At 38.8% G+C, this 26,016-nt stretch overlaps 1 protein-coding gene across 1 annotated transcript in view; it reads left to right on the top strand.

Moving 5' to 3' along the window:
- Window positions 1-26,016, top strand: part of LOC122787918 (unconventional myosin-Vb-like) — a gene marked incomplete at its 5' end in the record, with an annotated part of 1,807,467 nt that overhangs the window by 1,094,794 nt on the left and 686,657 nt on the right. The window contains one exon of the mRNA XM_044054844.1: window positions 13,076-13,312. Within this exon, the coding sequence (XP_043910779.1) occupies window positions 13,076-13,312 (237 nt within the window). The remainder of the gene's footprint in view (window positions 1-13,075; window positions 13,313-26,016) is intronic.

Here is a 26,016-nt window from a genome sequence, read left to right as displayed (position 1 = left end):
AAGGAGAACAGCTATTGTCTATATTCACTGTTCTTTGTTTTGCGCTCTCTCGTAATTCTGGATCTCAGACTTACAATGAAGAGCAGTAGAATTCTCCTTAAGACTGGTGGTCATTATCCAGGGTTTAGGAACTTGCATAGAAAATATGCTATCCTTAAGTCAGCATTTTGTCATCATTGCGAGAAAATCATTCTCATTTCATCTGCCATGGTTTTTTGTTGAAATCTCAATCTGTCCTAATTACCCTGCTCTCATTAAGTGCTACATTTGCCCTGCATAGTTCTAAACAATTATCTCATCTAGAAAGATCCCTGCATTTTTGTAATCAGAAAAATTAAATGTTTAACGAATTCCTTTTATTTGAATAGACTGCAAACCTTGTATTTAATTTTGCAGAGTTACATACTCCTGTTCTCCGTGACCTACTTTTCTTCAAAAAGACTCTCTGTTAATGTCTGTTCCAAAGACAGTTCTGTGCAAGCATGTCAACAGGATCCAATTCAGGGATAAATACAGATTTTGTTGTATAGTAAGCAGCGTAAAACCCTAGCGATATTTAACTTTCAGTGGATGAATGAATAGGATCCCATAAATTCATTGTGGCGTCCCTTCTAATTCTAGTCTTCTAATTGACAGATATCACGTCTCTATCCTCACTGTTCTTTCTCTGGTTTTCCTCACTTTTCTACAACATTGTCCTATTTCCCTTCCCAGTGGTGTAATCCAAGCTTGAAAATATTCTAAATCTCCCAAATTAACACTCTCCCTTCTCTTATCTTCTGAAATGTTAGCTCACCTTGAGGGGTTCTTTTTGGCATTTTTGCTTCACAAAATGATGGCTTATCATCTTATGAATTTTTGGGACTCTTATTCAGAATACATAATTTGGAGGGTCATTGTGCATTTTGATCTGGAACCGTTACATTTTCCAGGTCGTGTGCCAAATTATTTTGATCCGAGTTTCACAGTGCTATCAAAACCAGATAGGGTGGTGGTAGCAGCAGCAGCAAATAATTATTTTCTCTGTGGTCTAGTGAACATTAATGTTTTTCTTTGAAGCACTGCCTATAATTGGTAGCCAGTATTTGTTTTGCTAGCAGAACTCTTTTACCAATAACTGCTCTAGCTTCTGGTGAAAGGAGAAGAGAGATTTTTTTTTTACCAAAGAAGTAATGAGGTAATTTTGACTCTGTGGGGATGTGGTCTTTGTTTTATTTGCACTTTGAGTGTGTTAATCCCACTTGAAAGTTTACTTTTTGATCTAACCAGATCCCTGAGTATTTGAAGTTTGAAATTGTATGGTATGTGCATGGCTGTGAGTTTTTAGTGTCAAAGATCATTGCTTTAGTTTTTTTCTTTTTTTTTTTTTTTTGTCTTTAGGAGATAGACTATTATTTAAGCTAGAATAATGATTGTGAAATGTCCTCCAAGTTCTATTTTGACGGTGCATGGTGAAGAGATGGTCCCATTAATGACCATGTTATCTGCATATAAAATGATTTTGATCTTTGGAAGTTTAGTAGGAAGTTTATTTTTAAATATGGAGAATAGTAGTGGGGGGAACTGATTCCTGTGGCACTCCTTTATTTGCAGAAGAGAGAGAGAGAGAAGAGCTAGTTTAGAGTTTAAATTCTCTCCATTTGAGGAAGTCTTTGAAAGAAAAGGATATGCAGTCTTGGCTGATACATGCTTAGATCAGGGAGTTTAGAAGCAGAAAGTGGTCATATAGGTCAAAGGATTTTTATCATGTCAGTGAAAACTGCTGCTGTTAAAGGTCCCTTGCCCAAGTTCTATAGGATATTTTCTATGAGGATGCATAAGGTTGTCATAGTACAGCCTATTACTTGATGCTTCTTAAGACTTAAAAAAAAAAAAAAAAAAAAAAAAAAAAAAGTATAATGCTTGAAGTGAAAATTTTAATAGTTATTTTATAAGTACCATTGAACACAACTGCCTGATTTCAAAGTACCGATACCAAGGTTATCACAGTCATTTAAGATAGTAGTAGTACTAATAATAGTATGTTATGAAATTGATGTAGTCTGTAATCTTTCTGGACAGAAGATTAAAGCTGAGAATAAAGCATTAGTTTTTGCTCAACTTTTTTGATGAAGTATTTTTTTTTTAGTTTTATAATGTTTAGAATATGTTCTGAGTATAGTGGGTAAAGTGGTAGATTGTAGAATTACTGATCTTTATATGTGCTCTGTCTAGCCCTGAAAGGCTCAAAATATCTACCTTTTTCAAATTAACGAGTCAAATCAAAGAAAGTTTGCGTTAAGTCAGACTGGTTGCAAAACATACAATCCTGGATCCCTAGTTGGTCAAATCAGAAGTTAGTTTTGCTCATCTTCTGAACCATGACCTGCCAGACCAGTTTTATGTATTGTATTTTGCTTCACAAAGGCATATCAGTTTACTTGTCAGGGAGTCCACATGACTTGTCATTGCCAAGACCCATATGCAGCTGATTTTATATCCCACAAAATCATTTACTGTGTTCTGCTGATGTCATTTTTATTGGGCTGTCTGCAGTTTATGTATTATTTTTATTCCCAGCCCTGCCAGTTTATCTGGTTGGTAAAAAAATAGCTCATGTCCAACTTCTGTTTTTGTTTTTTTGACTAATTGCAAAATGGACTTTGCTTACAGACAAGTTTTCCTTTTCAATTCATTTTAAGTCCTTCAACTACTTTCACTCAACTTACACTAGTACTACAGTATTTGATGTTAATGGGTCTTGTACATCAGATTTTTGGGGGAGTAAGGCAAAAGTTGAAGTGAATGGCCTTGTCTGAACCGTACGTTTGATCCAGTTCTCTCTAGACCTAAAGACCTAGACCTAAAGTCCATCAGCATTTCAGAATTATTAAAAAACATGCTTGGGAAGTGTTTTTCTTTTCCTAATCATGCAGTTTTCACAGATGATCTCATAGTGTCCATAAAGTATGAGAAACTGCAAGATACTTGCTGTTTGATATATGGGTTTTGTAGCTTATGGGCCCTAATTGGCATTCTATACATAACATAAACATTGTTATACATATAATACATATAATGGTGAAAGCTAACTTTTAACTATAAATGCTGCTTCGATACTGTAGCAAGCCATATCACAGCTGTACCTCACCTTCAACTTCCTGTTCATCTCCCCCAGGCCCCCTTGACTGAATTAGTACATCTGCTTGGATGGGTCTATATCATATATTCGAAATTCCAAAATGTCGAACACCATATGTTTGAACTTGGAATTTCGAATATTGAAAACATCGAACGCTCAGAATAGCAAATTTTTTCCCAGGGAAAAAATTTGCTGTTCCGAGAAACATAGAACACAAGCACACCAAAATAAATAAACCACACACACACAGTTAACAAAATCCAACCCCACACTAAACCACATATACATTACTAACTATCCACTTTCCTTAACCCGCACCCTAACCCTAAGGTTCGTAACTATCGCACACAATATCCTATGAAGCTATTCACAAACAAAGCAGTTAATACACACACATACAGTTAACAAAACCCAACCCTACACTACACCATACATACATTACTAACTATCCATTTACCTTAACCCACACCCTAACCCTAAGGTCCATAACTTTCGCACCACAGTGGAGAAAATTGCGAAGCCACGGAACGGCCCACTGAAATCTTGCCCTAGGTAAGATTTCAATGTTCTGGGGCTTCGCTATTTTCATCATTTGATGTTGTGGGTTCGATGTTTTAACGTTCAGAGTTTTACTTCTTCGAAGTTTTGATATAGATCCACTTGAACCCAGTCATCAGCGAAGCACATTTCACTTGTCTATGAAGAAATATTTTTCATTGCTACGTAAACGACTGTGGTCTTTCTAATTGTAGTGTCTTTCCGCTTCAATTTCTGTATTCACAAGTTGACCTAATTCATTGTTTTCCAGTATAATTTTCCACTTGTTTGACTCACATAGTCTTCAGCCGTTCTTTGTTGAACTGTTCTCTCCAATCCACATCTCTTTGTGCTTTGTTAGTTATTTGTTCCTCTCATGATATCTTCTGCATGAAGAAACACAAGTACTCCCAATGTGGTCCCACCAGTATATAAAGTATCTCCCACCAGCAAATATCCATATTCTGCCATTCAGTTCTGTGCTCCCTGTCCATGTTTTCCATAACCCAGTTATAGAATACGGTCAAATTATTTTCACTGGAACTTTTAGTTGTAAAACCATGATGACTGTTGTCCTGGAAATTGTCCAAAATGTTAACCTTTCCCTTAAAAGCTTCTCAAGATTACATTAGGAGAGCTATATTTATACACCTGTGGTGAGAAGGTATGCTGCTGTTCGGCAAAGAATGACACCTTTCTGCAGTTTGCCTTCGTCTTCTATCAGGACTCTGGCTGTATTTTTTTTATTGCAGAAACAAAACTAATAGTCATGAAAAAATAATGTTTCTTTTTAAATAATGTTTCAGTGGTGCAAATGTTGATGGACAAAAACAGCCTCAATTTTTGTATACTTGATTTCCTGTACTGCATGTTACATCAGTGACTTTTAGTAAGTGACTGGTTGCAGTGCCTGTTTATTATATTTGCTGCCGTTCTTTCATACACAAAATGGCATCATGTGTAATTTTATAAATTTTTCTCATGATGGTTATCTCAACATGTTAAATATATATATATTTTTTTGAACATGCTTACATTAAAGTGAAGGAAGAGTTTGGCATTTAACAATGTTTGGGCTTGCAACATAGAAACCCTTATGATTGCATTTTATATGTTTTGATCAGCTTGTGTCACCTTTGGTGAGTGCTAACCCTGTAATGCAAACTCACATATAACATCAACACTGTTGAGTGAAGTTGGTGCTCATGTGTGTGTGACACCAGTGTACATCATAGTACAGCTTCATATTAAATGTATTATGGCTGATCAGTATTACCGCTGGCCTCCAGTAGAGGTCAGAGCTGCACTGCATCATACCTTCAACAACCTGCCCGGCCGATATTAGACTATTCTTCCAGAAACAGTATAAAGCAGCCAACTTTCCCCATATATTGTGTTGTTATTGCTGTATTATACATTACACCATCTGTCGCGATAAACAAGATTAGTCTGCAATAAATAGGGTTATATGAATATTATCTTGAATAAATCATAAAGTAATTCTTCATCCATACTTTGCCCTAGCATCTGTGATTTTCCTAAAGGCCAATTAAAAAAGTAGTTGGGGGAAAAGCTTTTTTATAAGTATAACAATAACCATAGCTTTTCATTGTCTGAAAACAAAGCGTCATTGCAGGGCATTGGGGTGCAAGGTATTGCAATATGCAAAGAAAGAGAAAAGGCTGAGGTGGAAGACTGATGCCCAAAAAGGAAAATAAATACATGAACCTCATTGCAAATGTGTAAGGAATCAACTGGAATGCAAGAGAATCTGTCTGCGTAGTGATATTCCTGAAATGGTCATTACTGCTTAGAGAATGGGCAAACTGTACATCAGCACCCTGACTGGAGAACGAACGTTCTACAGCAGGGTATTAATGTACAAGTAATGCCCACTAAAAAAATGAGTCTGCTACTTTACAGCAGCATATCAAGCTGCAGTGGAACTTGGACAGAAAAAAACTAATGACTGCCATTATTTTACACTCACTAAGCAGTGCTTCTGCTGTTTGGCAAGTGTAAAATGTAAAAAAGTAAAGGAAAATTATAGGTTCATAGGTAGGTACTAGGCTATTGGCCCTAGGGCCTATATAAGCCTAGTCAAAAAGGTACCCTGGCTTTCGCCACCCAAGAAAATTATTTTCCTGTACCCCTGTCGAGCATAACCACAGAGGTGATCCCTGGGGTGAATTTCCTATTTCCCATACAATCATCAAGATTTTTCTTGAAGAGTGTTAAGTGAGGAGCTTTGTCTGATATAGATAAGTAGTTTGTTCCAGAGTATGGGAAGTGTCTGGGACAGGAATCTATCCCTCCAGCATGTTATATTTATTGTGGTGACAAGGTTTAGGTCCCTAAAGTGTGTAGCTTGGAGGGACTGGGATTTCTTTAAGTGGAGCATGTCCAACAGCTCTGGGTTTGACATAGTTTTGTAGGTTAGGCAGAGATTGCCTCTGAGTAGGCGATATGCGACGGAGTAAAGCTGGAGTTTTTTGAGACGGTCTGCGTAGGGCATCTGTTTGAGGCCAGTAATCCTCTTTGTGAGGTATTTCTACGGCCTTTCCAGTTGTTATAGATGTCTTGAGGTACATACAAAAGGGGGCATTGTACTCTATAATGGGTCTAATGGGTGATGAGTAGAGGGGAACAATAACCTCTTTTTTCCTGAATGAGAAACCTTTTGTGATGAGGTGTGCCACGTAGAAGGATTTCCTGATTACTGTGTCCCAAGGTCTCATCATACATTCAGTGTTAAGTAGACTACCACCTATGTGGTACCTCATGGGTACAGAGTTTTTACCAAAGGGGATGACAGTGCACTTTTTGGCATTGAGCTTGAGGCCATGGCTTTGACACCAGGCATCTGTCTCAGTGAGGCCCTTTTGTAGGATGTCCACATCGTTTGGAGTTTCGATTATGGCTCCTAGTTGCAGTTATCTGTGAACTTCATTAGCCAAAGACCATCTGTGTTGGCCTTTATTTCAGAAAAGCAGATACCAAGCAGGAGATTACCCAGGACTGAACTCTGTGGTACTCCACTTTTCACTGGTCTGAAGTCACATTTGGAGTCTGCTGCTTTCACAGTGTGGGTTCTGTCAGTGAGCCAGTTGGCAACTCATCTTGTGACATAGGGATTTATCCCTAGTTTAGTGAGTTTATCTATAATTCCAGAATGGGGGATGGTGTCAAAGGCCTTGGCGAGATCTAGATAGGCTGTGTGAACCACCTTACCCTCGTCTACGGCTTTGGTGACTGCTTCAAAGAAGTCTATCAGGTTTAGGAGACATGATCTGCCTTTTACAATCCCAAACTGGGTGGTGTCCAGAGTTTAGAGATTACCATTGTCTTTGTTTATAAGTTCCAAGATGGCAAGTTCCATGGCCTTGCAGACCAGGCTCGTTAGGCTAATGGGGCAGTAGTTCCCTGTGTCCATGGTGGCTCCCCCTTTATAGAGTGGGATTACAGTCACTGTGTGCCATTCAGTGGACATAAAGCCTGAGGTGAGGCTATGATTGAACATGGTGCTTAGGTGGGCTGCCAGTTCATTCTATAGTTTGTGTAGAACGCAACCTGAGATGTTGTCAGGTCCCATGGATGCTATGTTCTTGGCTTTGGAGAGTGTGGTTTTTACCTGTGCAGCCTTGATTACAGGAACTTTGCATTCTTCCGGTATAGAGATGGGTCCTTTAGGGGGTGAGGGGCGGTGAAGTTAGCACTGAACCTATCTGCCAGGATGTTGGCAATATCAGTTGGTTCTGTATATTTAGTGCATGTGTGTAAGTGTATGAGTACATGTGAGTGAAAGTGAGATTGATTGAGATGTTATTTTACACTCCCTAAGCAGCACTTGCTGTTTAGTGAGTGTAAAACTAAATATAGTAGGAAAAAGTGTGTGTCTGTGTGTACATATGTTGTGTGTGCGTGTTTGTTTGTGTGTTTGAATGTGTTTGTGTGCATGAAAGTGAGAAATGTGTGTATGTGTGTGTGTGTGTGTGTGTGTGTGATCCAACACTGGCAGCAGCATTCAGGTTTATGTACCTCCCACCTCTTTAACTGAATAAAACCTGAAATAAAGGGGGAACAAAGGCTCAAAACAGGAACATATTCCTCTTAAAAAATCAATCACAAAGTTACTTCAGTAATAGGACTTGTGTTAGCATGCATTTTCTGAAGTGCAACTGTGTGTGTGTGTGGCAGTCTGTGTGAGTGAGGGAGAGAGAGAGATCAGTGGAACACTGGCAGCAGCAGAAAAGAGGTTTGCATACCTCTTGACCTTTTAGCCCAAAAAATCTGGATAAAGCCTGAAATAAAGGGGGAACAAAGGCTCTAAAATAAGAACATATTTAAAAAAAAAAAAAAAAAAAAAAAAAAAAAGTAAAGTAAGTTAAATAACAGAATTTGTGTTGATATGAATTTTCTGAAGGAACTAAAGTCTGAAAGTCAAATATATGCCATTTAGTGACTTTAGTCCCCAGTGACTGGCAAGAAACCATTTTAGCAGTAAGAAACCTAAAATAAAGCAAATATCTAGATATTTTTTTAAAAATATATATTTTTAAATGTAAAATGCATCCATTAACACCATTTACATATAGTACAGCAACTTTGAAACATTAGGAAGAGAAATTATTTTACTTCAAAAACATATAAAAAATAATATAGTAATAAAAAATATATAAATAAGTAAAACACAGCAATTTTTACAGAGAGCCCATTCTCCAAGTACAATAATGTCCTCCAGGGTGTGCGTTAATTTGTAATTAATACTCTTCCAGGGGTGTAGAGGCTCTCTGCCTGTGACGTCGGGCGTCATAAAACCCCTGGGCGGGCATTAATTATACAGTAACACGCATTAACACAGGCATTATTGCTTGCTTATACAATCTAAAGGCTGTAAGCAGAAGGCAGATAAAAAGTCTGTGCACATGGATTCCTGGTTGCTTTTGCTGTGTACTGCTTATATCCAAATGAAATACCATTGAATAGATTAAAAACTCAGCAGTCATAATAGTATGATTGTGCTTCAAACTTGTTATTGTTAGAGGACATCAGAAACAGAAAATGACAGAAGAAAGCATTACTTCCGTGATGATTGCTAGCTGTAATAACAATGCATTTTGAGCTTCCATATTTGAAATTGTTTAGCATTCAAATTGAAGATGATGATTTCCATTTAAAACTGAATTCTAAACTATATAATACAGCAACTCCATGATTAAGATTATTTTATGCTTAATTTTCTGATCTTTCATTTTGTAAATAGTAACCTTTGCACAGCAGTCTGTTCCTGTCAGCTCTTTCCAGAATCCTCTGTCAACTCAGAGGAGATGTTCACTTGAAGTCTCCTGCTACTGCTGTTCTTTGAAGTATGAGAGAACTAGAAAGTAAGTCTGTTTCACTTGCATACATGTTCCATAGTATCCAAGTGTGGATGCAAACTGCAAGGTATATGGAACTTATTTGTGTAAGCCAGTGGTTCCCAAACTTTTTCGATTCTCAGCTCCCTTGCTGAATCCAGGTTTTCCCAAGGCTCCCCTCCCCCCTGCGGCGCACATAAAGTGCATATTTTATTTATCTGACATTTGTTTAACAAGGCTGCTCGACTGGACTAGGAGACCTGGGGAGAAAAGCTCAAAAGTACAATTTATTTATTTACATTAGTTGACCGGGAGTGTCCGACTGGACGTAGGTCCATTTTCAGTGGAGGCCCGGGGAGAAAAGCTCCACAGTTAAAATAAACAGACAGTAGTTACATTGGATTACATAGCGATTAACAATATGATTAACATAGCAATTAATTGCAAACACATTTACAGATGAAGAACATAGTACATCAGTAGACAACTAGAATCTTTATCTGCGAAGTACATAACAGACATTAACAAATGTTACAATAAGAAGTTCCTGCTGTATAATAAGTACTAGGCTTATGAGCATCTGAGCTTGCTGTAATCAAGGTAGTTAGTGGGGTAGAAAGAAAGGTAGTGGTTGGATGGAGTGGGTGATATTAGAGTGGGAGTTGCAAGGGCATAGCCAGCATGTTTTTAGGTGCGCTTTTAGTAAAGTTTTGTTGTGAGTGCATGAAAAGAGAATAAAAAGACAATTACCAAAAAGAAAGTGTACGTTCTGCTTAACAGCATAACACTGATCTTCTATGGTTGAGAGGTAAGCAAACCTAATGGCAACCTTATTAATTTTAAGTTTATAAGAGCAATATTTAAAATCTGTCCCTATTTGACTCTGTCCAGCATACCTCTCAACTGTTACACAGATGTAGCCAGAAAAGGATATTCGGCAACCAGACTTCATAATACTATCCCAACCCCACTTAACATTAAAAACACCCCTAGAAACGTTGCCCAGTAAATACTTCTACATGTATAAATCATTTTCACACATTGCCCCCCTAAAGCCATGATTTTTTTACTTAATTATTATTATATATATTTTTAAGAAAACTACTCCCATATTTCTTCATGCTGTGCAAAGAACTCTAGTGCTAACAATTTAGACCAGACCCACGTTATCAATCCTACTTGTTAATTTCACCATAAGCTTTTTTTTATCTTAAGGCCACTAGAATATCAGAGTACTGTCAAGAAAAACAGAAATTCTATTAATGCTGGATAAACAATAGCATACATTTCCAACATCTCTTCCTTAAGTAAATCCAACAAGACCTGAAAACTCTGTGAGCAGTTGGGGGAAGCTGTACTGACCTGCTCAGCAGCAAAATTTACAAATAAATATTTGAGAATAAGAATTTTACAGCCAGATGTCTTTCCAAATATGTATGCACGTGTGTGTGTGTGTGTGTACACATATGAACAGCACAGAAAAACAAATTTATTTAAGCATCTTTTCATTACAGGACACAGTACACAGCCAAACATATAAATATCCAAGACGATAACCCAAACACCACACTGTAGCTGGACTGTTAGCAAAAGAAATTCAGACTGTATGAAATGTGTGACACAATTTTACAAGTCCTGCTTCTGAAAACTTTCCTGGAGCTGTATTTCACAAGGAGACAGAGCAGGGTCAACACTTCACACAGGCTGTCGAATCATCTCGCACTGCTGCAAACCCTGCTCTTTTGTCAAGAATAGGTTTTACTTGATCATGTCAACTGCAACCTTGAAAATCAGTAAGTTAAAAAAATGCAGTGCATAAAAAAATTGAAGAGCAACCAATTGCAAAACACAAGCTTTACCTCTACAACATGCTAGTTTTGCAGCACTGATAAATGCTTCTCTTTAAAGCAGATCAGCAAAGCATAACATAGTAGTTAATAGTGCTACACTTCCTTTTGAAAGTTATTCATTTTTAAAAAAACAGTTTGCTCACCTAGTTTGCTGTCACAGCAAAGTATTGCAAGTTCTGTAGGAAACTGATGCCCCCAGGTATGGAGCTTAATGACATTCTTACTGACAAACAGCATGGTTTCCAACCCGGGCTACGGCAATTTGTACACTTACAAATACTATATATAACAATATGGACCAAGGCAAACATAATGGTGCTATGTTTACAGACCTAAAAAGGGCATTTGAATGTATGGAAACATAGTTTATTGCTTCTCAAACTCATAAAGTGCAGTTTCTCTGATGAAATCTGCTCCTGGTATTGATTCAACCAACCCTAATCCTCTGCTTAACAATGTAGAAGTTAAAGGTTTGGGAAATGACTACTTCTGTGATCTCTTATTGAGAAGTACCTTCCTCGGAAGTTCCACAATCTTAACATTCTACTAAATGTCAATGACATTGTCACCGAGCAGCTAACTCTCAGCCTGAAACAGCAGATGTTTTACAGAAATGACTAACCTTCTATAGAACTGGATGTGTACCACCACACTAACTCTGAATACAAAAATGGCCACAAACATAAGGCTGACTACTACAGCACCACTAAAAATTTTAGATCTTGCTCAGATGGAGCTACCTTTGATACTTAGAAATATTTCAGCTTAATATTAGACCAAACTTTACCTTTCCTGCTACATGTTGAAACTGCAGCACAGAAGATACTCACCCAGCTTAGTTGCATATAAAATATCCCACATGTTAAGCAAACAAGAAAGGCCAGCTATAGCAATTAATGTCCCATTTCCAGGCTGGTATACTCACTCCCAGTCATTGCTCTGTAGAGTCTATACTCTCAACAAAACATGCATCGCCTCCAAAAGTCAGACAAATACAATCCTACACTTTATTCATCTGATCCACTCACATAAGCACCACATGCAATGGGTTAAAAGTTAACACAAGAGTTAGTACCTACCTCTTCGACAGTCCTCGCACTTTAAAAGCTCAAGCTATAATCTCAGGAACACAGAATTGCTTACTGTCTAGCCTTAAGTTATTGTGGCTTAAATCCAGGAAGTGCAGATTACAACAAAAAAAAAGCTGAACAGGAATCTTTTTGATTTTGGTTGCGGTTTAAGGCAGGTGAGATGATGCAGGTGCCACCAACACGGAGCACATATCCACTTGTTCCTGGCTAAACATTTGGAATGTTGAGCAGCCGGAAATGGACGTGAGCTCTATTCCGACAGGCTGGCAGTCATCTTACTGAGCTGACATCATCACGTGCATGATGACGTCAGCTCAAAAGCCGGGATTTAATTTTTTAAAAACTAAAAGTGCTGGGAAATAAGGGGTGCCACACTTATTAGTTTGTGGCGCCCCTGTGAGGAAGCTGAGGGTGCCGCAGCGTACACTTTGGGGAACCCGTGGTGTAAGCTTTTAAATTTTATATCTTCAGAATATTGTCCTTTTGTTCTAAGTGCCGCTGCCAAGAAGGCATTGCTTTCTACAGAATTACTATTATAGACTATAATCCATTCCTTGTGATGAAAGTGGAGCAATATGCAAACTTCTGAAGAAACGTGTGTTTTAATTATCTTTGCAGAATAGTAGCTTTATAATCTTAATGAAGAAGTAATGCTAAAGGTGTTTCTGAACACATGCATTGTAACTGGCTATGTAGTTTAGTTTCCAGTGTAACAAGCTGTGAATACAGTGGCTGACAGATCTAACTGAATTCTTATCACCTCCAAATGCATTCTGTGCAACTCTGATCAAGTCATTTAAACATAGCAAAGCTCTCTGGATCAGCTGTAAAAACATAAATTTCTCTCTTGTGGGTCTTTACTGGCTAACAAAGTGAAGACTGAACTGGCTTAATGCAGTCTTTCTAGCTTACTCCATGTGTGGGTTTGCACCTTGCATATTTTTTAAAATAATAAAGTTGGACTTCCCGGAGATTGCACTGCAGTTGAAATGCTATTAAAGAATTTAAGTCCTGCAGACTTTTATTCTAAAAGTGTTAGCTTAACATCAGCAGCAGTGATTTGAGCTAAAAAAGTTATACTTTCTTAGTAATCTAGATTTGTAACCTCCTTTCATCTAGGATCTAGAAAACGAGAACCGTAAACTGAAGAGAGAGGTTGACCGACTGCAGAACATTATTGTGGGTGGTACTACTTTGAAGGTAGCTGATGGAGAACCCACAAACTTTAGTACCAGCAAGCCACTGTTGAACCAGTTAAGTTTTGTCAAAGAGGAATCAAAGAAACAGCATGAAGGACAGTGCATCCAAGTTCAGGCAGACAACACCGAAATAAATCATAGTGTTCCAAAGAGAAAGGTAGGTTCTGTTTGACATTTGTTTCTCTTGTAACTAATGCGTTTTAGATCTACAAAACCTTAGAAAACTAAAGGTACACATTTTGGGGGGATATGTTAGTAAAGGATTAATTCATATCTGAAGTCAAGCATATTTTTTTAAAGAAATGAAAATTTCTTCAAGTTAACTTATCCTTGTTTAAAGAGCTGCATTGCAAATGTCTGGTTTTGTCAAAAAGTCCTGTTGGTTGGTAAAGTATGGCATACCTGTACATTGTAAGGCAAAAGCAATTATCCCATGCTTGCTCACAATCTGTATCTACTTAAACAAGACAGGGGAAGTTTAATAGTTTAATACACCCTATATTAACACATCTTCAACTATCAGCCCGGATGACTCAATTCTAATACCTTTTAGGCATTCTTGGGTCATGCAACAGGTACTAAAGGTGGCAATGAATCCGGTTACTAGAAAATCCTTATTGACTTAGGGAAAATATTTCAAGTTGGTAACTAGTGAATAAACAAAAGCCCATCAGTGATTTTTTTTTAATACTGGTACTGAAATATTTGAAAGCGTTTCTAGCCCCTTGCTGCCCATACTTTTTACAAGTTACATCTTGTGGCCATGCCATCATGTCTGTCCAGGGATGTTCAACTTTCTCTCTGTTTCTGTGTTTGTAAAACAGTTTCAGGAGTGCTACACATGAGTTCACCTTGCTTTCAGGTTACTCCTTTCTGGATTTTTAGCTTTCTGTTGGCTTAGTAACCACATCTGCATTGGAACTTGCACATTAGTATACTTAGTTTCATTACATAGAAAACTATTCTGCTCTGTCCTCTAACATCTGCAAGAGGTATCGGAGTTGCAAGCTTTCATAGTTGGTAAATCCTGTCTTCCATATGTATAGGGTATTAAGAATAAAAGTTATTTCAGTTTATTTGAATCAAGCCATCATTCTCCTATCTTTTCAGATCTAAGGCCTGTAGAAATGCTGATAAGCCATTTATGTCTTATGCTTGGACTAGTAAGAGACAAACTGTCAAAATAGACTTTCTAGTTGGTTGCCTTTTGTTATACCCATCATACTAAACCAGTTACAGGCAGTATTAAGGCACACTGTACTGGGGCTTTGTCTTTAATGGCATTTTGGAAAGGTATGTCCTCTAGAAACACTCTAGCGGCAACTACATGGTCCTTTCCACACATACCTTTATATGGTATTTCAAACAGGATTCCTTTTCTAGATCCAGGGCAGACTTTGCTATGCTCATTTTCCAAGAGCTCCTGGATTCATATCCTCCTAGGTTGGATAGGCCTTGGTAATCAACCCATATAGTTAAAGGGTACTGGATCAGTGGAATGATGAACATAGTACAGTTACTCTTACCCATAACAATAGATGTTGGAATTCCTCAGTGCCATAGTAGCAGCACTCACCCTCCATTCTTGCTGCTGTTGTATATAGTTTGTTAGCAAATAGTTTGGTAGCTCTTTCTTGTTTGATTAGTTCAGGAGTGCATACTACTTTTCAGTTATGCAACAAAGTCCTGAAGATTTTCCACAGTTTGTTGATTTTCTCTCCAGTGGGCTGTCCAATTAGCAGTCAGAGCAGAAGTATGGGAAGGACCCAGAGCTTTTGAAAGATGCTGGTTGGTCTGCCTTGGGCAAGGCAGAAACTATATAGCCTAAAGTCTACCACAGAAGCCAGGAATTCGAACATCTGCTGTTATGTGGAAGTGCAACTTGCACAACTGTACGTTCTTTAGCATAGTTTGAAGATTTGTGAAAATTGTAGATGCATACAGCAGGCTTGCAAATAAGAGGGGTTCTACACTTACTTTCCAACTGTAGCCCGGGAGATGTAGCCTGCCTTTGTAAAATAGTCCTAATTTGAGGTGGGCATTTTTGGCAACAGCATAGATGTGTTCAAGTTAACATGGCTGACTTGCTGTATTCTTGTGGCGATAGATTAGACTGCAGTTAGTGCAGAGGGAATCATTGTGTGGTTATTGGAGGTAAATGTAATTTTTGGAATTAAGCTAATGCCACCATAGCTTGTGAAGTTCAATGAGTACTTTATAGCTACTGTCTCTCATAATTTTGAAGTTATAGGAGTTAGGATCATCTAGCCAAGTTTCAATAGAACCAATAAGGTACACTGGGAGCTCACCAGTAAGAGGGACGAGTCGTGGAAAATGTTTATTCAAACATGAACATAAACTAATAGACACTTGCAAAGAACTAACAGCAAATGCAACAACTGAGACAGATATTAATGCTTTCACTGAAAAAATAGCGATGTTCTTCATCTCACATTGCTGCAGTCCTAACACTTGGGTAGTCCGCTGTCCCTCGGTCGGCCCGAATATCAGAGTATAAGGCTGACGTCGGTCAAGGCGCATTTGACTGACATCAGAACGTCAGGGTACAAATGCGCATGACCGACATCATATCCTCAGTCTTTTTTGCCGCATGGTCCGATGCAGAAGCAGTGTTGCAAGTGCCGTTCGGCGTTCTGAAATTTTTCGAATTCGGAGTTTCAGACCAAAGTCAGAGTTGGTTAAGTACCCCGTTAGAATATTTTGTTTTTTCTTGCCTCAGTGGTTTACCGGATGTCAGAAAAAGTGAATAACTGTATTTCTTGTGGGAAACAGATACCGCATAGGGATTACCATAATTTGTGTATACCTTGTTTGGGACCTGAGCACGACGTTGTTGGGTGTCGCTTTTGTGCTAGGTTCAATAAACGCACTATTAGCGAAGGTTAGATTGTGCCAGGTTGGTCTTTGGGAAGCGGTGCAATTACAATATGCCGTCGGATGCTCCAACGCCGGCTTCCTCAAAAAAGCGCAAAGACAAGGCAGTCAAACCTAGGTTAGAGGAGTCGTGCGGACCGGGCGCCGGTTCTTTAGAGGCGCCAGTGGAACCGGTGGTTCCGGAGGCCTCTCTGGAGTCCCAGGGAGAAACTTTGATTTTACAGGATGTGGCCTCCCAGGAGGCAGGTCAGGCTGCAGGGGCTTCTCAGATAACTGTACTCCCCTCCCTTCCTAAGGTGTCTAGGCCCTCTCTTTCTGTTTCCAAGGCTTCTCCTAGAGGCAGGTCTAGTTTAGCTTCTGTGAGTGTCACTCCTAGTTCTTCAGGTTCTGTGCCCAAGAAGCACATGCTTAAAATGGCAGAAGATTTAATTACTTTAATTAGAGGCTCTATGCCCCCTCCTGATAAGAGGCCTAGGATGGAACCAGTGTTGGGGGATTATGAGCAGGCTTCGGATGTGTCTGAGTCTTCGGCTGAAGACTTGCAGGAGTATTCTCCTTATTCTGATTCTGATGTGGATGATTCTACTCCTTCTGCTTCTCCTCCTGAGGATTTTTCTTTTTCAGAGACTCTTCATTCCATGAGAGAGCATTTTAAATGGGAAGGTCAGGACTTCTCTGATTCCAGGAAAAGGCTTAGGGAATTTTTGTTTTTACCCCAGCATAGGCCTTTGGCTATACCTCCTGTTCTGAATGTGGTGGAAGATGTGTTTGCAGAGGCTTCTCTTAATCCTGATTCTTTGCCTCCTGCGCCTGTTAAACCAGATAGGTATTACAGGGTGCCTGAAGCTCATAAGTATCTTTTTAAGAGTCCTAGGGCAGACCCAGAAACTGTGAGCCAGGGGCCTAAGGGTGTTAAGGCTTCTGTTGTCAAGAATCCGGTTCCTGCAGATAGAGGCCAGGGCCTTGGATAGATGGGGAAAGAAAGTTTATACTTCTTCCACTCTAGCCATGAGAGCTTTGAATTGCCAGTTTCACATGTTGAAATATCAGAATTATCTCCTTTCACAATTGAAGTCTAAGGTTGATGCTCTGGTGGAAGGTATTGATTGTAAAGAGTTACAAGATTTAGTGCATGTTTCTGAACAGGTGGGTAAGCATTCTTTGCAATGTGGTTTTGATGCTGTACAGGCCTCGTCTAGGGTGGCTGCCACTGGGTCAGTTCTTCGCAGGCATGCCTGGCTGAGGGATCAAAATTTATCTGACCATGTTAAAACAAGGATTTTGGATGCTCCTTTACAATCTGATGTCTTGTTTGGTTCTCCTGTTGAAGCAGTTTTAAAGAAAATGGAAGACAAGGCTAAGTCTATGCAGACTGTTAAAGATTTTTTGCAGGTTCAGCCTCCAAAGTTTAGTAGAAATTGGCCTACTAAGGGGTGGACGTATCCTTCTTATGATTCCCAGTCTAGGGGTAGATCTAGACGTGGCAGGGGCAGAGGTCAGGGCTCTTTCAGGCCTAGAACAGGGAGTTCTCCTGCACAGTCTTCGGGTGAGGGCAGGGGTCAGTCCTTTCGTAAACAGACCCAATGACCTACCTTTTCAGCTGCCAGAACCTTCTCGCCTGGCAGCACCTTTGGGAGGAAGGTTGGCACTTTTCAAAGAAAATTGGAGTATAATTACCCAAGACAGATGGGTATTGGATATCATACACCACGGTTACAGGTTTTATTTCCATACCTTGCCTCCTTTCAAAGGCATGCCTCCTCAACAAAGAATAGAGGCTCACAAGCAAATTTCTCTGTTACTCCAAATAGGGGCCATACAGCCGGTTCCTATGCCAGAAAGGGGCCTAGGATTTTATTCTCGCCTGTTCCTAGTACCAAAAAAGGGGAATACGTGGAGACCAATTTTGGATTTATCTATCCTCAACACTTATCTGGACATTCCCAAGTTCAAAATGTTGACGTTACAGCAGCTTTTACCTCTACTGGGCAAGGATCACTGGATGGTAACTTTGGATCTCAAGGAGGCTTACCTCCATGTTCCTATCAGACTAAGTTGCAGGAAGTATCTGCGTTTTCGGACTGGGACTTCTCACTATCAGTTCTCTGCATTGCCCTTTGGCTTATCTACTGCCCAGAGTATTCACGAAAGTTCTGGCTCCAGTGATAGCTTTTTTCAGGCTAAAAGGAATACAAATCTATCCTTATTTGGACGATTGCCTGATTCTGGCTCAAGGACAGTATGAGCTTCTTCATCATTTGGAATATGTGATAGCAGTGCTAAGATGCCTGGGGTATTCTGTGAACGAAATAAAGTCCAGTCTAGTACCCTCTCAAGACATGTGCTTTCTGGGTGTAAGACTGAATACAGCATCCCAGATGGCCTTTTTAACCCCGGACAAACAAAAGAATCTTTCCCTTTACTTCCATCAACTATCTCTTCAGTCCGGGCTGACTGCAAGGACAGTCCTTCAAGCCTTAGGGTTCATGGCATCTTGTATTCTGGTGCTTCCCAATGCCAAACTGCATATGAGGAAGCTGCAATGGTATCTCAAAAATGTATGGACACAGCACTGCCAGGATCTGGACACTGTCATTCAAATAATACCTTGCATTCAAAAGGAATTTTTGTGGTGGGCTCAGGAATGTCACCTAAACAAGGGACTCTCTGTGACCCGGCCAGAGGCGAGTCAGATTTTAACGACAGATGCCTCAGACAAAGCTTTGGGAGCTAATCTCAATGGAAAGTGGATACAAGACAAGTGGCCTGTCAGACTACAGCATCTACATATCAACTCGAAGGAGATGTTAGCAGTCCAGTTTGCATTAATAGCTTTCAAGGATTTACTTCTTCCAGGGCAGGTGTTGATTCTAACAGACAACACAACTGTCATGTGGTACATCAACAAGCAAGGGGGAACACATTCTTATCCTCTATGCAGGCAAGCAATGATTTTGTGGGAGACTGCTCTCAGTTTACAACTAAATCTTCAGGCAAGGTTTCTGCCGGGAGCACAGAACTCCTTAGCAGATGTGTTAAGCAGACAAATCATGGATCCCCACGAGTGGAAACTGGATCTTCATGTATTTCAGAAATTGACAGTGTCATGGGGAACTCCAGACATAGATCTGTTCGCTTCTCCACTAAACCACCAGCTGCCAAAGTTTTGCACGAAGAGGTTTCATCCCACAGCTTGGAAAGTGGATGCTCTTTCTTTCAGTTGGAAAAATCTTCATGTGTATGCCTTTCCACCTCTGCCTCTCCTCCCAAAGGTACTTCTGAAGGTCGGACAGGACAAGCCAAGGATGATTTTGATAGCTCCAGATTGGCCTCGACAGCACTGGTACCCATTACTGAGAAGTCTAGTAAGGAAGCCTCCATGGCCTTTGCCTTTGATTCCACACCTGTTGTCCCAGGAGGACAGTCATTTGCTCAATGTCAAACTTCACTCTCTTCACCTAACAGCCTGGCATATTCTGTTTTGAACCATAGAGGGTCTCATCTTCCACAACAAGTTTTGAATGTGATTTTGGAAGCTAGAAGGCCTAGTACAAGGAAAGTGTACGCAGATAAATGGAAGAGATTTTTGTTTTGGAGTGCAGCAAAGGATTTGGATGTTTCTGAGCCTAATTTAAGTGTGGCTCTTCAATATCTTACTGAGTTATTGGACAAAGGTTTGTCCTTCTCTTCTATTAAGATTCACGCTGCAGCAATTTCAGCTCACTACGACTGTGACCCACCATTGTTTTCTCATCCTTTGTTCAAGCAATTTCTTAGAGGGGCAAAGAATATAAGACCCCCACGAAGAGCTCCTACTCCTGCTTGGGATCTCAATTTTGTGTTGGAGAAACTCACTCTACAACCTTTTGAGCCTGCAGCTACTGCTGAGTTGAAATATTTGTCATGGAAGACTGCTTTTTTGTTGGCCATTACCTCTGCAAGAAGGGTTTCTGAATTGCAGGCCCTTATGGCAGTTGAGCCTTTCTTAATTTTCCATAAGGATAGGGTATCTTTACGTACTAATCCTTCCTTTATGCCTAAAGTGGTTTCTAGTGTGGCTTTAAACCAAACTATTCATTTGCCTACTTTTTATGCAAATCCCCAAACTAAAGGGGAAAAGATTTTGCACACTTTAGATGTACACAGGCAGTTGCGATATTATTTGGACAGAACTAAAGGGTTCAGACAATCTCAGCAGTTATTAGTTTCTTTTGCTTTGTGTTCTCAGGGCAAGCCCGTGTCAAAACGAACTATTTCTAAGTGGATTGGGTTTTGCATTGCTTTCTGTTATTCCCATCATGGCAAACAGATTCCGGCTGGGATTAGGCCTCATTCCACTAGGGCTACTGCCACTTCAACAGCTTTTTTGAGGGGGGTGGCAACTAAGGATATTTTGGAGGCAGCTACTTGGAGTTCAGTGCATACTTTCTCTAGGCATTACCACCTTCCACTGTACTCTAAATCCAGGGCTGGTTTTGCCACTGCTGTTTTGCAGGGCATTTTGGCAGCTCCTGCTTCATTATAGTTTAGCCATCCTCCCTTACCTCTGCTTTGGGATTCTACCCAAGTGTTAGGACTGCAGCAATGTGAGATGAAGAACATAGTACAGTTTTGTACCTACCATAAATGTAGATGTTCGAAGATCCACATTGCTGCAGTCCAATTTACCCTCCCTCCTTCCCCTCTGTAGTTTGAGGCGGTTGTGTGGGCTGGATTATCAATCTGAGGTATATTGTATATGTTGTTTATATTGTACATATTTTTAGTGTTAGGTTGGTTGGTTGTTTGGTTGTTGTCTATGGGTTTTGACCTTTCTTTTTAGGGTCTTCTGACATCTGGGGCAAGAAAAGACTGAGGATATGACGTCGGTCATGCGCATTTGTACCCTGACGTTCTGATGTCAGTCAAATGCGCCTTGACCGACGTCAGCCTTATACTCTGATATTCGGGCCGACCGAGGGACAGCGGACTACCCAAGTGTTAGGACTGCAGCAATGTGGATCTTCGAACATCTACATTTATGGTAGGTACAAAACTGTACTTTTTCGTACCAACTTCATCAGATACATTTCACAGTATAGTGGACCTTTATATATTTAATTGAATTAAAGAATGCGTACTGACATTGGTCCGTCTGATAATTGATTACACAACAAAATCTTAACAAGTCTTTAAAACTTGAATTTGTTTAAAACCAGTCTGTTGATGTCTGTTAACGTCATATTTTTTGTAAAATCAAAAATAGAAGGTTCACCGCCAGCCAGTCGAGTAAATGCCCCGTAGCTACGCTTTCTATAAACAAGTGTCCACACTAGTAAAAACGGAGCAAAAGCAGGAAAATCTTATAAAAAATTCTATTTTATTCTCCAATAAAAAACAAAACAGATGAGCACACTTTCGCTTACAAAGCTTCATCAGATCCATGTTAAATAACCTTCCCACAAGGCATTTATACCTAAATTCAAAAAGCTTATAACCAATCAGGCTTCCATATCAATTACTACTTTAAAAACAGCATATATTTAGGGACATCTACTAAAGACATTTGTATATCTACTATAGACAACTTTATTATACAAGTCACCTTACAAAAATTATAAAAAATAATAAAAATATACATATATAAACTAAAACTATAAATAGCTATATGTTAAAGATAGTACAAACACGTACCCACGTCTATGACTAAATCTAGACAAGTAAAAAAGTTAGTGCCCTGATATACGTGTGATATTAATAGACTAAATTCCTTGATGAATTGGGTACAATGAAATTCCATATATATATATATATATATATATATATATATATTAGTCTATATATATATATATATATATATATATATATATATTAGTCTATATATTAGTCTATATATATATATATATATATATATTAGTCTATATATATATATATATATATATATATATATATATATATATATATATATATATATATATACAACTCTCTATGCATCCAATAAAAAACATATATATGCTAGTTAAATGTTAGACACAATGGAGCATTTCTAATATTCTGTGACTAGGTTATCTTATAAAATATATGTAGGAAATGTAGACAATGAACATTATGGTCATCTTTTCAAAGTTATCTAATATTGCGACGTTTCCTTAATGATGGTTTTATAGATGCCCTTTCATTGAGTCCCATCCCTCTATCAGCCCTCAGTGTTATAATCCAATTATTCTCCCTAAACTCGGTATCGTTCCTAATGTCACCTTCACGTATGCTGGGAGAAATCACCTCTAGGGCTCTAAAAAGAAAAGTATGACTTTCATCATGTTGTATGATGTGTTTAGCTAGGGCATTGTGCTCCAGTTGTTTCCTAATATGGTACACATGCTCACGTATTCTATCCCTAAACGGTCTATTAGTTTTTCCAACGTAAAAGGAAGAGCAGTTCTGGCATACTGCCAGATAAACAAGGTTAGGTGTCTTGCAGTCCGCTCTAACTGATGTCCTAAAATCTCTGCGTAAGTCAGGATGAAAAAAGCTCTTACTAATGTCTATATACATACAAACATTACAATGCCCACATGGTCTAGTATGTTCATCACCGGAACGTACTTCTTTGTTCCTAGGGTAACAGAGCATCCTCTTTAAATTCATCTTGTTTCGATATAAGAAATGTGGTCTATCACCCACAATCTCCCTTATATCTCCAGCCACTTGTAAAATTGACCAATTCTTAGAAATAATATTATTGAGTTCCAATCTATCACAAGTATAAAATGTTGGAATCTTACCAAGGGATGTTCTATGAGATGTCTCATCTGTATGCGAATTCAAACTTGGCCCAAAATATGGTGCAGCTGTGTCCTCCCTAAGGCTAGCTGCTGATGCCAAGTGTTCATCGATCTCATCTTCCCTATATCCTCTGTCCAACAATTTCAACCTTAGGCTAGCTAGTTCTTCCATAAAGCCTACTTCAGAGGGGTTCAACCTAGACCCCCTCATTCCTTGGCCTTTAATAATATTCCTAAATACATGTGTTGGATGCATACTAGATCTCAATAAACTGTTCCGATAACATGACTTAAGGTATACCCCAGTATTGAACAGTCCATTGGATAACCTCTCTATATATAAATCCAGATAATCTATTCTAGAACTGGAGCTCTTCATGGTAAGCTTAAGATATTCTGTTAAGTTATTAATTTTCACAGCGAGTGTGTCCAATTCATCTCCCCTCCCTTTCCATAGAATGAAAAGATTATCGACAAATCGTCGATAAAAGACCACATGTGCCTTAAATTCTTCAACCAAAAACAAAGTAGTCTCTTCCCAATGTGTCAAAAACATATTTGCATAAGAATTGGCACATGGGGTCCCCATAGCCACACCATCTTGTTGCCTATAGATGGTGTCATGAAATATAAATAAATTATTTTCTAAGACCAATTCTAGAAAATGTGTTAACAAATCTATCTGTATTATAGTGAAGTCACTGTTATTCTTCAAATAATCTGAGATATACTGAATACCTATGTTGTTAGGAATGATGGTAAATAAAGATTGTATGTCCAACGTGACCAAAGTAGGTTCTTCCATAGTTGTAACATTTCTTAAACATTCATAAAGGTCTACAAGAAATGATTTAGTATCCTTTAGAACATGTCTACTCTTATCTAATATAGGTCGTAGATGTTTTTCCACATAAACAGATAGATGCTCTGTTACCCAACCACCTCCAGCGACTATGGGTCACACGGGTGGATCATATACGCTCTTATGAATTTTAGGAAGGCCATGAATCTGTGGTATAAGGGGATTCTTAACTATGAGATGGTCAAAAACTTCTTTTGTTGTCATACCACTGTGATAGATGTCTGATAAAGTATGCATAACATATCGAATAACTAAATGTACTTCTTCCTTGGAAATGATCTTATAAAATTTATCTCCTAAGAGATTGTTCATGGAAGTTATATACTTATCAATGTCCATGATCACTATTCTACCTCCCTTATCAGCTGGTCTAATTATAATCGAGGTCTCTGACTGTAGATGTTTCAAACACTCTCTCTCACTCCAATTCAAATTGTCTGCTCCATAGTATCTTTTATGTAAAGCCCTATCGTCATAGTATTTAAATAATTCTTCTTCCATCAGTTTCAAATAAGCATCAACCAATGGATGATTCAGTGGAACATAATGACTTAAGTTCCTAAACTTAAACGACTGCACATTCTCATCACTTAATGTGTGCTTGTATATTAATTTTAACATGACATTTCTGTAAAAGATTTTTAAGTCAGTGACTGTGTCTATGAGGTTACTTTGACTCTTGGGTATAAACTCCATCACCTGTACCGGATAAACACTCAGTGGATCAATTACTAAATGAAGTCTTAGGTCTCACAGCTACTTGCATATTATCTATCCTAGAGGCAGATTGATTCTTAATTATATGTACTGCAGGATACAGATTGCCCATGGCCTGAGCATGACCTACATTTATATCATTCACTTGTGTTGTATCACTTTGTCCTAGATGTATATCTGGTTCAGTTACAGCACTGTCTATTGTAGTCAAAGGTTCCTGCCCATCTAAAAACACAGTTTGGTGAGCATTGTCATTATTCACATTACTTACAGGTTCAACCTTGACCATATTACTATCTATATTCAGTTCAGCATTATCCCTAGAGATAGAAACATTGTTACAATATCTAGAAGTATTTGCTGAATTCTCTACAGTCATATTTTGTCCGCGTCTGGGCCACATAAATACATGACCCAGTTTAAAATTATTGGTGTCTCTCAAAACGTTGTTAATCTTCTGATGTAAGAGTTTACATTCATGAGCTGCTACACCATCAAGCAGGCTCTCAAACAACAGTTGTACTGCTGCATGCATAAAATTGCCTGATGAAGTTTTGTAAGCGAAAGTGCTCTCATCCGTTTTATTTGTTTTTTATTGGAGAATAAAATAGAATTTTTATAAGATTTTCCTGCTTTTACACCGTTTTTACTAGTGTGGACACTTGTTTATAGAAAGCGTAGCTACGGAGCATTTACTTGGCTGGCGGTGAACCTTCTATTTTTGATTATTCTATTTTTACTTTTTGCTGCTGCCACCTGGAGCGGGAATATGCAGATGACTGCATGCATTGAACTTTATTATAATCCTGAAAAAAGGGATAGAAATGATGTTTTTCAATGGAGGTTTTCCCAGTATCTGGACTATATGAAAAGTGTATCCTGGCAATGTGACTTGTCTTCTACTTCTGACATCGATAGTGTCCCCGTTGATTTGGGCAGGATGCAGAAAGCATTCGATGAACTAGAGGAAGATTTTTTGCAACTCAAACGGATCCAGACACAGAGACTGCATTTTCAACATTGTCTGGATAAGAAAATTATACCGAGGGGGCTACGGGTCTTTAATATGCCAAGTCAAGGAGCATGTTACCCCGGACCTACTCACCCATTGGCAACAAATCGATCTAGAGGTGAGTTGGAAATATCTACAGCTCCTTATAGACTTTTTTAGACCTGAAGAGGCGCGTCTTATTGAAACTATAAAAACTAAAAAAACAGTTCATTTTTGACAATTTTACACATGTAGCAGTACAACCATTGTTTGAGAGCCTGCTTGATGGTGTAGCGGCTCATGAACGTAAACTCTTACATCAGAAGAAGAATAAAGTTTTGAGAGACACCAATGATTTTAAACTGGGCCATGTATTTATGTGGCCCAGACTCGGACAAAATATGATTGTAGAGAATTCAGTAAATACTTATAGATATTGTAACAATGTTTCTATCTCTAGGGATAATGCTGAACTGAATATAGATAGTAATATGGTCAATGTTGAACCTGTAAGTAATGTGAATAATGACAATGCTCACCAAACTGTGTTTTTAGATGGGCAGGAACCTTTGACTACAATAGACAGTGCTGTAACTGAACCAGATATACATCTAGGACAAAGTGATACAACA

Source organism: Protopterus annectens, chromosome 13.part0 (genome assembly GCF_019279795.1).
Source record: "Protopterus annectens isolate FY-2018-M chromosome 13.part0, PAN1.0, whole genome shotgun sequence".
Lineage (NCBI taxonomy): Eukaryota > Metazoa > Chordata > Ceratodontiformes > Protopteridae > Protopterus > Protopterus annectens.
Note: the sequence above shows the minus strand (reverse complement) of the source record. Positions and strands in the feature narration are given on the sequence as shown.